We start from the raw sequence: 13,346 nt of genomic DNA, 5'->3' as shown, positions 1-13,346 counted from the left end.
ATTAATTCTGTCTTTGATTCTCTTTCCTACATCTTATGTCAGTCTCAACTTTCAGTTCATTCTTATGACTTGGCTAGTAAGTACCAATGAGAGCAGAAAAGACAGGTATTCATACTTTACTTTCTCTTTTTTGTCTGTGAAATTGGATCTTGAGCTTGACCTGAAGCATCTTTAGCCTGTTGATTTAAGTCTTAGATAAATTCTTATTTAAATATTATTCCATGCAAGTTAGTGTATACTGAAGTTACTTTTAGAAAACAAAGACTGTAGCTGTCTGAGGGCACAGAAAACTTCAGGAAACACTTGAGACTTAAGCTTTTGAGTCATCTGGAAGTAAAAATAAATTAAGTTATCTAGTAATTTAATTTCATCCCCCCCCCCCCCCCCCCCCCAATCAGGAGAGACTGGACTAAATTAATCCTGTGGTTTTAGTTAAAAATAAATACATGATTGAAAGATTGAAAGATTTACTTAGTTGCATTTGTTAGTGTAACAACTGTACAAGAATACTTTATATAATGTAAACAAGTTCTTCTACATTGTATATAAACCTTTTATATAATGTAATCCAACCAGACATGGATAGTCAATTTTTCATTTTCTAAGCTAATAGTTGCCTTCTCTAATTCTTCCAAAGTGTGATTAAATATTTTAATGAGGTAGAGTTGAGAATTACATGCTAGTCAATGAACACCACAGCACTGGTAAGCAAAACTTATGTTTGATTCTTCCTTCATGAGAGTTCTGTAAAAAATTGACAGGACCATAACAAAACAAAAAAAACCAAACCCAAACCAAAAACCAAAACAACACAAAACAAAACAAAACAAAACAAACAAACCAAAACAAAACAAAACAAAAAAGTCCCCAACCAAAACCAAGAGAGAATTGAAACAGCTCATGGAATGTAGTTTTGATTTCAGATTATCCATAAAGTTATATTCCATTCTGGCACTTCTATTTGCTTATTATATTAACTCACTGTCTTTGAACTTGTGTCACTGAAACAAAAACCAAAGAAAAGTGACAATTCAGATGGTTCCAAATTAGCTTCTTTTCAATACTGGGTTCTAAGCACAATGAGTACAATTCTGAATAAGAAAAACTTCTTTCTTTAGTAAGCCTAGAAAATCTTTATGCATCTCGACAATGCAAAAAGGGAGAGCAAAGCCTCCTCCAACCTTCTGAATGTGTTTTCTGTAGTCCAGATGGAAGAGAAATAGGCTCTGCCGGTACACTGCCACATACAACTTGTCAAAAAGGGCAGAAAGCCAGGGATAAACAATCTTGGCTCAGTGCCTTGAGTGTCCCAGCCAGCACAGAGAAGCAGGTGACTGACATTCGCACTTGAATATAGGCTCAGCAGCTATTTGCTGTAAGATACAGATCTAGTTCAGAATGATTGCCTCTAGCGCGTACAGTCAAATAAGAGATCCAGATTAATTGTGGTTTTCCAATACCTTAATATACGGCCCTGCATGTTTAGAAACTACTTTAAAAGATGCTTTTCTAAAGTACTGACAAATGGACAAGGTTAAACTGGTTCTGGGACTGGTGATGTTAAAAGGATAGGTCTTGTACTGGATTTAGTGGATCAAAGGCAATATATGCAAGTCACTCCCATATAGATATAACCTTCTAATGAAAAGGAAAATTTGTTATGTACATCTGTAATTTTTACATTTGTATTCAGGTTACACTTACCCAAAGGATCAGCTTGTCCATTCTTGTCAGGCACGGTGAATACACCTACAACTTTATGTCCCTCTTTTCTCAGCTTGTTATAAACTTCTTGTCCAAAAATACTTTGACCTATAAGGGCTAGCTTTAGCTTATGTTGATAAGCCTGGTAAAAAAAATTAAAACAAAACATGTTGTAGGATGCAAAGAAAATATGTTGTTACTTACATTTCTGTCTTGCTCTTTCTTTGTCAATTTTCAGTCTGATTTAAAATGGAATAGTCTTTTCTGACCTAATCACCTTTGAAGGAATAATAATCAATTTTTTGAGATTAATGACAAGTAACATACAATTCAGAGAGAGTATACTTCACATGAAAGTATCATCTGATGCTGTCACTGATGTTTATATGGCTTTTTTAGAATTTTCATTAGACAGACAACCCACTGCTTCTTGTGAGAAGCTCCATGATCTTATCCATAGTCAGAAATGAAAATACATTTTTGAAACATACATAAAACACTTTTTATAGGCATAATTTATGTGGCTGGAACATGCCCTCTAAATCCCTGTAATTAAACAGAGGAATATTATTTGTGGTTAACATGTGCGGGCTAAAGAAGACAAACTTGCCCTATTCCTGCCAAGTTAAAGGTGATGATTATCCATTTGATACTCCTACAAGCAAAAAAAGGTGCTAAAGGTGTGGTTCCCTCGCTGGACTTCCACTGCCTGCTGCATTTGGATCCCAGTACACTGGACATGTGATTTAAGCTTCTTCAGACAGAGCAGGTGCAAGTAACCACCTTCCCTTTTTTAAAAAAAAAATGTATGATTGTTAAATTTATGATAATTTATGAAATTTATGATAGAATCACAACACTAAGATGATATCAGAATATCAGATATTGCTATGTTTTTCAAGTGATTGCTTCCTGAGAAAACTTTCTTTCTGAGTCCTTTTAGATTTATGTGGCAGTTGTGCTCCTCTCCCATCCTACATCCAGTCCCTTACCTCCAACATCTCCTTTATCCCAGAACTGGTACTGCTGTAGCTGCAAGAACTGCATTAGGGTACTGAAGTGCGCAGGCACCGACATGAAAAATGCGGCTTCTTCATAACTGGATCTCTTCACTGGTCTAACTTATAGCATGGCCATGAGTCGTAACATGGGGCCAGCAGGGGAGCAGGAATGAGCATGGAAACATGGCAGAAGGGTGGTACTGTCTCTATATGCACTGTCTTTGCATTTTTAGTCAGCTTTTGGAAAATGAAAAATGGAAACCTCTGAAATGGACTATCAAACCTGGTTAAAAAGGAAAGATTTGCACACAATAAACAGAAAACTTACCTTTCTCAAAGGCACAATCTGGCACAAACTGTTCCTAGACTCAAAACATACAGATCCCTCCTCTTAGGAGGCCTGAATGAAAGGTAGGAAATAAATCCATACACTCCTCACCTTTGTTCTTAACTTCATTTTTCACAACTGGACTTTGACTTCCATTTTTTGCTTATGACCCATTAGAGGAATCAAAGCACTCTCTGAATGTCTTAACCACTGATGTTTGTTTTCCTTTTAAGTTGGCACCTGTATGTTTATCTCCTCCCTCCTCTTCCCTTTCTTAGGGTGCTGGGACATGAGGATACTTTGACTGAGTGGGTTATTGAGTGGATAACAAATGGTCTGCACTGCCCATCAGATCATATGACAAAGAGTCCACTGAAATTCATTTCACAGCTGACATATCATGGATGTATTTTATTGGTTTCAGGTTACATTTTTGTTGTGCAGCTGCCTTTAGAAAAGGGAGTTATGAATTGGTAGGTTCCATTACAGGAATATTGAAGTGTGTGGTTTTTTTTTTTAATATAAAACAATAGGAAATAATTATTTGTACTGGAGACAATATTTTCCCTGAGAATGAAACTGCATAGTAAAGCTGTCCTGTATTGCAGCATTACTCAGCACTAGTCCCACTGCAGCAGAAACAAGCAGCAAGATGCAAAGATGAACATAACTCAGGCGCTTGCAAAATCAGACTGTTATAATTGGCTGGCAAAAAATGTCTGTGACACTGCTGATGATAATATTACTAACCAACGCTACATTGCTGACAGCTATACCTCAAATACTCCACTATTTTGTTATTAACAAAGACAAGACCTTGTTCTGAATTACAACTTATCCTTGCAATCCTTATCCAGCAAGGCCAAACTGATGCAGGTGGTGCTCATTATCAATGCTTTGTGACGGATGTCTTTACAGCAGAAATGTTGCTGCTCCACAAAAAAACAATTTCTAGATTTTCCCAAGTATTTTAACTGTAGGCAGGCAAATTGGAGAAAGATTAACCTGCTGGATCACTGAACATGTTTAACATGGTATGAAATCCTCTGATTTCTGTACTGTGCTAACTAGTGCCCAACTAGTACATTGAATAAATGTTAAAAATAGTCCAGATGAGAATTACTTATTCTACTTCTGCCCTTTCATTAACATTTCTCAGTAAGAACAGGACTGGAAGGGATCTTCTTAGCTAATGAATCTTCTCCTCTGCCATCACAAAAAATCATGTCATATAATTGCTTTTGTAAAACTACCCAAAGCACTGTTAAAGTATTCACTTTTGTACTCTGCTGCTTTTCTGATACTCGGACAATCTTCTTGTAATTTTAAGTCCAAATTTATCACCCCTAAAGAGTTACTTTTTCACAAAGATTTTATTCATGAAGCATTACTAACATATGTACCCTCTCTCCCTACACTTTCAGTTCATGTTGCTCTGTGAATAAATCTGATTCTCATATTACATGGAATGGCATAGCATTTCCAGTATCAAATCAGGATTTGCTGTAAATCAACAGACTTTTAGTAAAGCCACACATTTAATTTGTGCTAGCTGTGGAACTAAATCAACAAATGGTGAGAAGCAAAGAGAGAATGTAGTCCACACATGAATAACAAATAAAAAAACCCCACCATATCCAAACTGAAACTGGCAAGACTGAGAAGACTGCAGTGTGGGAAATTCTGTAGTGCACAAAAACATTACTCTGGCAGTAAATCATCTTTTCTGCCTCACACTTCCAGAAGGTAACTCAAATTGACTGGTTTCAATTGCAAGATGGATCTGGTAACTGTGACCAGTGATTCTTGAGTTCTCTTGCCACTGAACGGTACCCACAAGTCAGCCACGAACAGGATTTCTACTGAGCTAAGGAAAAAAAAAAGAAAAATATCTGTGTGGAAAGGCTTGCATGCTCAGACCACAAGTTCAGTCCTTTGGTTTTTGTTTTATTTGAAAAATTACAGTGGAACAACTGCATGAGATGTTATAGCCATTCATATCTTCTTTTGGAAACTCTCCTTAAGCATTTTTATCTAAGATGAGTCAGACCTGTGGAAGTGGGAAAATTTTGTAGAATTTAATGTGGACATAACACTCAATTAAAATGGAAAGTTCTATAAGATGATACAGAGAAGAAAAAGAGTTTGGTGTTTTCTGTCTTACAGAAATGGCACATTTTGGCCAGAGTGCCATTGCTAGCATTCCTCACAAAATTTTAGAAATTCTGTTAAAGAACACCAAAACAATCTTGAATTGTTGTTGTTGTCTTGAATAATGTGCTAGATGGATATTCCATCATTATCACAAACATACACAGAGATTAAACTTTTTATTGTCTTTGACAGTGATGTTAAGAGATTATAGTAGACTCTTTTTGCAGTTGCCTGGCTGACTATGAACGCGTAGCGTGAGTGAACCATGGAGGTTAATGGTCATGTAGCATCAGAGTGGATCTTTTGCTGCACTTTTGTAAGATTACCCAATTCCTAGTTATAGTAAACAATGCAGTTCAGGTGGCTTAGGAAGATCTGGCCCTTTTTTATGACTAATCATAGAATAATATAGTTATTATGACAGCGCTGCCAAAATACAAGATTTTAGGAAATCAGTTTTCACTGTACTGTAATTCTGTTGTTTTCACTGTCTGAACTTTTAATTTCTTCTTTAACTTCATATTTTGTTTATAGCATAACACAGATTAACAGTGCTTATGTTTCCTTGACTCAAGTACTCATGATTTGAATGAAGACAGTAAGATAAAGGTAGAAGCATAAAATCTGAGAAGTGTTTGTACAAGCAGTCTTATCCTGAATGCTCAACGTATCTCAAAGTTCGCATGTGTTTCACCACCTCAATAAAAAAGCACAGATTTAAGCTTAACTTCTGTATTTAAAAATTCTGTCCATGATCTCTTGATACCATACTGGAATTTATTTTAAAATAGCTCATTAAAAGTTATACAGTATTTTAATGTTTGATTCCATTCTGATTCTCTTTTTCCTCCAAAACAGTTAAACAGAAATAAAACTAACAAATAGAATTAAGTACTGCATAGATGACAGCCTGACAAATACTGGTAACTATCTTGTCAAGTTCTAGTTCCTAGAAATGGGAGATAAGTCCAACATCTGCATTTTCTTCTCTAAGAAGAGTCTAAACTCACAAAATCTCTTCAGAGGAGAATTTTTTTTTTTGATAAAAATAATTTTCTGTTACTGCCTCTTTTATATGTGCATCTAAACTTCAATTGGTTATTACTTCTAATTAAATTTCCTGAAAATTAGGATTTAGTAACTGCTACTCTGGGTACAAACCTTATAATCAAAAAGATTACAACATTTTACTTAGGTTGCATAAGAATTTAGTAAAGCTAAAAATTTTGAATGTTACATATTTTAAAAAATTATTTCAGATAGATGCTTCTTTTGAAAAGCAGTACTTTATTTCTACTGCAACTTTATTTCTACTGAAATCCCCCTACATGTGCTAAATTCCAGTGCCTGCAAATAGAAGCCTATAGTAGAGCCCCGAGCCCCGCCCCCATCTACATACACATCCAGGGCAATGCGCTCCCACCGTTCATTCATTCTCTTTTTTTTTTTTTTTTTTTTTGGCACTGCTGGTTGCGTTTGCAAAAGGCTTGTGTTAAATCTCCTAATTCTAACACCTTCCATGCAGATACCTTTGGAAGATTGCTGTCCTCAAACAAAACTGAGCAGCCAAACACGAAACAATGAGCAATCTCTAGGGAAGAAAAACATCCCCCAAGCCTCATTCAACTTGCCAGACCTACACATCTGGACAATTTGGACTGGACATGGCTTTCAGGGAGAGGTTCCCTGCAGGAGTCCTGCAGTTTATATATGTAAGCAGACATAAAGAAAATGACTTGAAACAAATGCTCAGAGCTGTAGAAGACTAAACCATGGGGTGCAGAGGAATGTAGGCCATCAACTTCAACCCTGAGCAGCCCACCATGCCAGAGCTATGAACTGGCTATGAGAAGGTCACAAACGAAACAGGCCAGAGCTGCGGGCTTCACTTTGGCGCTGGGAACGAGCATGGTCCCTTCTAATTGAGAAGGCAGCCTTCAGCTTCTCGCAGGGCAAATCCAGCCTGAGGGAGGCAGAGAACGGCTGCATCACATTGTTCTTGACACACGATTACGGGGCACTATCACAGCATCGCTGGTGCCTGTTCCCCGCAGCTTCCAGGCACATCCCTGCAAAATTCAGCGCCCAGATGATGGCTGCGTTCCCGCTCGCCGAACAGGGCAAGATGCAGCCTTTGCACACACACCGAGCCCTTTCCCGAACCCTGCTGTGATTCTACACGCTTTGCTTAATCCTCGGCAGAGACGATAGGCATCACATCCTGGAAAATACCCGCTCCCGCCATCCCCCTCCTTGCAGTTGCCCCCCGATCGGTTCGCTCGCGGGATCGGCACGGCACAGCACGGGAGGACCCGGGTCCGCGGCCGCCCGCCCCGTGCTACTCACCGCGGCCGTGGTGCTGATGGTCCGCAGCAGCCAGGGTGCTGTCCGCAGCATCTTGCGGCCGCCCGGCCAACACCGAGCCGGCTCCGCGGCCGCGGCGGAGCACCTCGTCTGATGCAACCCGCGCCGATGTCGCTGGCGCCGGGCCAGCGCCTGTATCCGCGGCGGCGCAACCCCGCCCGGGCCCGCGGCCACCGAGGGGAGCGGGGCCGCCCCGCACCTGCCGCGCCCGCCGCCCCCTCGGCGCCGGGGAGCGGCGGGGATCGCGAGGTGCGGCCTCAGCGGGGAGGGGAGGAATGGGCGGGGAGCCAGGCGAGCGCCGCTGCTCCCCGATCCCAGCGTGGCGGCCGAGCCCTCCCGCTGATGCCGCGGGGCACCAGGGCAGGGACCGGCGGGGTGGCGTGGGGGGCTCCCGGCCCGCGAGCACGGGAGTCACAGAATCACAGAATCGTTAGGGTTGGAAGGGTCCTGTGGCGATCATCCAGTCCAGCCCCCCTGCCAAGGCAGGGTCACCTAGAGCAGGTCACACAGGAACGCGTCCAGGTGAGTTTTTAATGTGTCCGTGGAGAGAGACTCCCTGGGCAGCCTGTTCGAGTGCTCTTCCGCCCTCAATGTACAGTTTTTCCTCATGTTGAGGTGAAACTAGTCGTGTTTTAGTTTATGGCCATTGCTCCTCGTTGTTGGGCACCACTGAAAAGAGTCCAGCAACACCCTATAAGCACCCGTCTTTGAGGTATGTGTAGGCGTTAATGAAATCCCCTCTCAGCCTTCTCTAGAGTGAAACAGACTCAGCTCCCACAGCTCTTGCTCCAGACCCCTCATCATCTTTGTGGCTTTCCACTGCACCCTCTCCAGTCATTCCTTGTCTTTCGTGTAGCCGTGGCCACCAAGGCCATCCGGGTGGCATTTTGCGGTCTGACACACGTGCAGTGTCCTCAGCAGTGCTCCAGCCATTTACAGCTTGAGGAGACAGAACCCCTCATCTTCACCTTTGGCCTCTCTAAGGAGGCTGTTGGCAAGACATTCCCTTGACTCTGCTGTGGCAGTAAAAGATCATGTGGATTATTAGCATTAATTTTTAGTTTATTTCATGCTAGTAATGGGGTTAAAAACCATTAATGACTTACTGGAAATCCATATCACCTCCTTTGCCAAGTATTATTAAAGCAGCTCACCCTATTTAGCAAGATTTAAAAATCTTGCTCTTGAGTTCTATTACTAAAAGTGTTTCAATTTCAATATTATTTGGAAGCTACAACAATATCTTCTTGTCAGAGGTATGGAGAAGATCTTGAAAACACAAATTCACGGTGCTAAAAAGACCAGAAAGGAAGTGAAAATAACCCCAAAAATGACAGGAATAGCAAAAAGCAAGATTAGACAGCATGACAGTAATAATTTGCACCATTGCAAATCAGGTCAGGTTTAAACCCCAGCAACACAAAGAACATGGGTGTGTAACAAACTGAAATAAATGATGTTCCCGTAGGAAGAACACAGAAGAAAAAAATGGGAAAAAAAATTCTTATAGCCAAGTTGTGAACTATGTCAGAGAGGTCAGAGGCAATGATTAAGCAAAAGCTATGACCTGCAGTCACCTTGCTACAGTTAAAAATAGAGTAGACATGCAAATATCCATATCTCAGTGAGATATCTCAGTGAGATATCATATCTCTTTTTTATGCTTTCCTGCAAAAGAACTGCAGCAGTGATCACCAGGATTTTACTCCCAGGCCCCCAATGTCTTCATCAGGGTATTTCAAATGCTGAGAAGTATCTTAAGGACAAAGACTGCTGCAGTCCTGCTGTTCCATCCCTGTTCAGGGGGCACAGGAAGGAGAGGTCCTGCAAGAAGTAAATTGTACCAGTCCCCAAAGAAGTTGGGTTGGCACAACACAATTCCCCCACAGAGTAAAGTTACACCACGGCTTGCATTATGACTCTCATACCATTATTCATTCCCTGATTTTGTCCTGTGTAGCTCAATTATATCCTGTCCTTTATTCAAGGCTCTTGGTGGCCCCATAAGTGTAGGTGGAACTGGGTGGAATAAACAGAAATTAAAACCAAAACTTTTAAATTAATATAAACCACTGCACTTCTGTTTTGCAAAGAAAGTTCCACAAAGAAAAATCACTAGTCAGTTACTATAATTTCTTTTCTGTGGGGTGAAAAGTCTACTGGAGTACTTGTCTGCTTCAGTGAAAATTCTTCTCATGATGGTATCATGTGTAGTGTGTGGTGATTTATTAGATCATGGAATAATCAGCCAAGGGAGCTAGTGACTTTCTTTGACCTGAAGTATTAAAAGCTAAACAAGTAAAATTCATCAAAAAGTTCTATATGTTTATACAAGAAGTTCCTTCTCTAGTATCTGTGGTACTGTGAGTTTAAAAAGAATGGTGTACAGTAATTCCAGCTTTCATTAAGAAAGCTAAAAGATTTTGCTATGTGGTTTATTCTTAAAATATTGTTATTGCCTACTTTCATTGGTATGCAGCTTCATGTCTTACAATGATCTCACAGAAAATATACAAAATTTCAGTGCTACATTTCTTTAAAATTTTCCTTCTTTAAATTTATTTTTTAAATAAAACAATTAGACCTCATAATTTTGTTGGACTAAAATGCATCATTTAACTACTGCAGGAGCTGTTGTTCTGAAATGCCTGTTGTTAATATCTTGTTTTCCTTTTTGAATTGGCAGGTTTTTTTTCAGAAAGATTAACTGCCCAGTTTGATAGGTCTTATAGGATTTTACAGGTTCGTGTGCAGCTCAGTTTGCAGCTGAGCAAACCCACAAACAAGAAGTATTGACAGTCCTCACTAAAGGAATGATAACACTACCTCTGACAGTAGGAGAAATGAATGTGTGGGTAGTATTCCCATGACTTGATGGAAGCTGCACAAATTCCATACAATAAATAGGGTGCAATCAACTCCTACTATAACAGCTGGCATCAAAATGGTCCTATAATGCAAAGTTTGTAAGTGGATTAAAGCATAGCTGAAGTTCATGAAACGTCAAATCTTGGTTCATGATCCAAAATCCTCTCCAACCTGAACAGTACACTTGACATGTAACCACTGACACACAAGCTTACGGCAAAATGCCTGGTTTTCCTGGGTAAGCAATTTGTAATGACCTGTGGCTCTATTCCCTGTACACACACAACATAGACAGTTCAACAATGCAAGTGTAAAGATTCAAAGTTTACTTAGTTGGCACACCTTCATCTCCAGACACAATTCTTAACCTAGTGAGAAAATAATAGACCTCCATTTACTTCACAGACTACTAAAATGTTAGGTAACAAAAGGGAAAAATCACAAGAGGAGGTGTCTGTTGTCACCGTATAAGAAGAACTAAATAAAGAAGAGCTGGGAAGGAAGAGGTGGGATTTCTTTTAGATTTCATAGCAATAAAAGGGGCAGGGACATGAATGGCCATGAAAGGTGTGCTAAAACACAGACAAAGATGGTATCTTCATACCATCAGCTTCACATTATCATCAGAGTTATGAATTCATACAAATGGATTTTAACAAATTGCCTATGTTTTCAAGAATTTCAAGTGCAAATACTTACAGTCAAGATTTTTGGCATTCAGAAAATTATTAGGCTGACCTCTTTGAGGTAGGCCTTGTATGACCTAGTAAATGCCAACATCAGTGTTAAATATCATAACACTTACAGTGCATTCCTCTGGGCTTTATGTTGTTGGAAAAAGTGACATAAAATATTACCCATTAATTTTTGTACCCCAGTCAGAGAAGTACCTTGCAAATTATTAATTTCCTGTTAATTTGGAAAAAAATATCTTAGCACCAGTGCTTACTTTGTTTGGAGCACATTTTATACATTAAGCTTCATTTTCTGATTTTTTTTCCTTTCAGTTCTGATCCCTTTTCATAAAGCCAAAGTTTAGCTTCGGGAAAAAACCTGCAAGCTTACCCATAGTAAGCTTGTTGGCATGGGATTTTTCCTTCTTGTCACCAAATTCTCAGGAGATGTATGTTAGCAAATGGCAAAAACTGATAGGGGGATATGTTCACCAAAGCTATTCAGGAGTTAAACATGCTTGTACAATAGCAAAAATGTGCAAAATGTGTTTGCATGTGCAGAAATGAACAGAACAAATATAAGACCTAATGTAGCTGAATATTTTAAATCCTTGTTGATTTCTGTGAAGCAGAAGCTACTCAGTGTCTTTGAAGACATCATCAAGACTTGGCAAGATCATTAGGAAAGACTGTTCCGCACAGCATGCACATACTGAAGTGCGTGGGAAACTGCTTGGACTCTTCCAGGATTTGCTTTCTTTTGAAAATCATGCCCTGGGACTCAGTAATCAACTAAATTAGCTCTGCATAGGCTTTTTGTTGTTGGAAATCAGCCCTGATGGGGCTTTTCATGATGATTAAAGATTTGGTCATAGTTCAGACTCAAATTCCTTAGGAGTACTTTTGAGTTTACCCAGTTTTAAAGACTGAGTAATTTAAAAAAATAAGGCTTTGTATGGTTGTTCACTAAGTATGTTAATTGCATGACAAGTTTCAACTAAAATTTTACACAATAAAAACATTTCATGTTTTTCCACTTGCTGAAGCAAAATTTTATGGGAAAACTACTTTGTCTGTTATCTCTGCAACATTTATATTTAAAACTTGTATTATTTCTTCCCCAAAGGGTTTTAATTAGACAATAACCATTTAAAACCTTACACTTGACATTTGATTTTTCCAGACTAACCAAAAGGAGATATATATTTGATGAGAAAAGGAGATTATTTCACCAATGTAACAAGTGGCAAGAACTATCATGTGCAGATGCCTTACTCATATGGATAAATGGAAGTCTCTCAGAATGCATACGATAGATTAGGAACTACATCTGCAAAAGTTGTTGCTATCTTAGTGGAGTGGAGCTGCAAAGAGCAGATCTCAGATAGTAAATCCTTTCTGGGAATTCTGCCACAAAAACTTTGAGCAAGACCTTTATTTTATTTAAAATGTTCAGAGCTAAGCATCAAACATTCCACAGACAAGGAACATAGAGAATAGTTGAGTTTCTGCAGATACAGCAAGTCAAATTCTTTCTCCTCTAAGTAATTACAATTCTAGTAATTACTGACTGTCAATCTTGGTGGAGCTTTGCCTGTATATACGAGAAGCAATATCTGGTCTGAGTGCTTTTCTGCTGCCCCCCTGGCCCCTCCTCCTTTTTTTTCCCCTGTTTTAAATTCTTTTTTTTTTTTTTTTTTTTTTTAATGGTTTCTGTTTGGGTGGTTAAAATATCTGATGGATGGTTTCAAATATTAGAAAAATGCTGTTTAAAATACCAGGCAACTGAATTGTCCATTGTAGTATGATATTTCCAAATGGGATTCTTTCAAGGAAAAAGGGTTTTTAATACCTCATGGAATCAGCCTCCTGTTGATTTATGAATCCGTAGAAACCTAACCACTTATAAATGAAACAGTCATAGTACTATATTAATTCTACTATATTTTGGACTTTATTCTCTCATCCACTTTTTCTAGCACTCAAATGTTACAAGTAATTTCAGCTGGAACATATTTGTGTTCACATTTTACTCAGTTCCTGTGAAAGTTTATTATGAAATTTCTTTCATGACCATTTTGGCCTGACCAAAAGAAATGATTGTTTTATCGATTATGTCTGTGTTCAGTAATGGTCAGCTTATGAACCACTGTCTATTAAACAAAGTCTAAAGAATTTTCTTACTACTCTATTTCCTGAAGATTCTAACAGATATTTGAGCAATCTTAGCAATTTCTATGAGTTTGTACCACA

General features: G+C 39.0%; 1 protein-coding gene across 2 annotated transcripts in view; it reads right to left on the bottom strand.

The window, feature by feature from the left end:
• ALDH1L2 (aldehyde dehydrogenase 1 family member L2) overlaps positions 1–7,874 on the bottom strand; it is a 29,398-nt gene extending 21,524 nt beyond the window's left edge. The window contains exons 1-2 of one of the 2 annotated variants that reach the window (XM_038154834.1): positions 7,534–7,874; positions 1,705–1,846 (exon numbers count right to left, since the gene is read on the bottom strand). In XM_038154834.1, the coding sequence (XP_038010762.1) occupies positions 1,705–1,846; positions 7,534–7,584 (193 nt within the window). In that variant the 5' untranslated portion in view covers positions 7,585–7,874. The remainder of the gene's footprint in view (positions 1–1,704; positions 1,847–7,533) is intronic. The other variant, XM_038154833.1, reaches the window with a different exon arrangement.
• Between the last annotated feature and the right edge of the window lie 5,472 nt (positions 7,875–13,346).

Source organism: Motacilla alba, chromosome 1A (genome assembly GCF_015832195.1).
Source record: "Motacilla alba alba isolate MOTALB_02 chromosome 1A, Motacilla_alba_V1.0_pri, whole genome shotgun sequence".
In the NCBI taxonomy this organism is placed as follows: domain Eukaryota; kingdom Metazoa; phylum Chordata; class Aves; order Passeriformes; family Motacillidae; genus Motacilla; species Motacilla alba.
The sequence above is the reverse complement of the archived record's forward strand: the minus strand, read 5'-3'. Positions and strand labels throughout refer to the sequence as shown.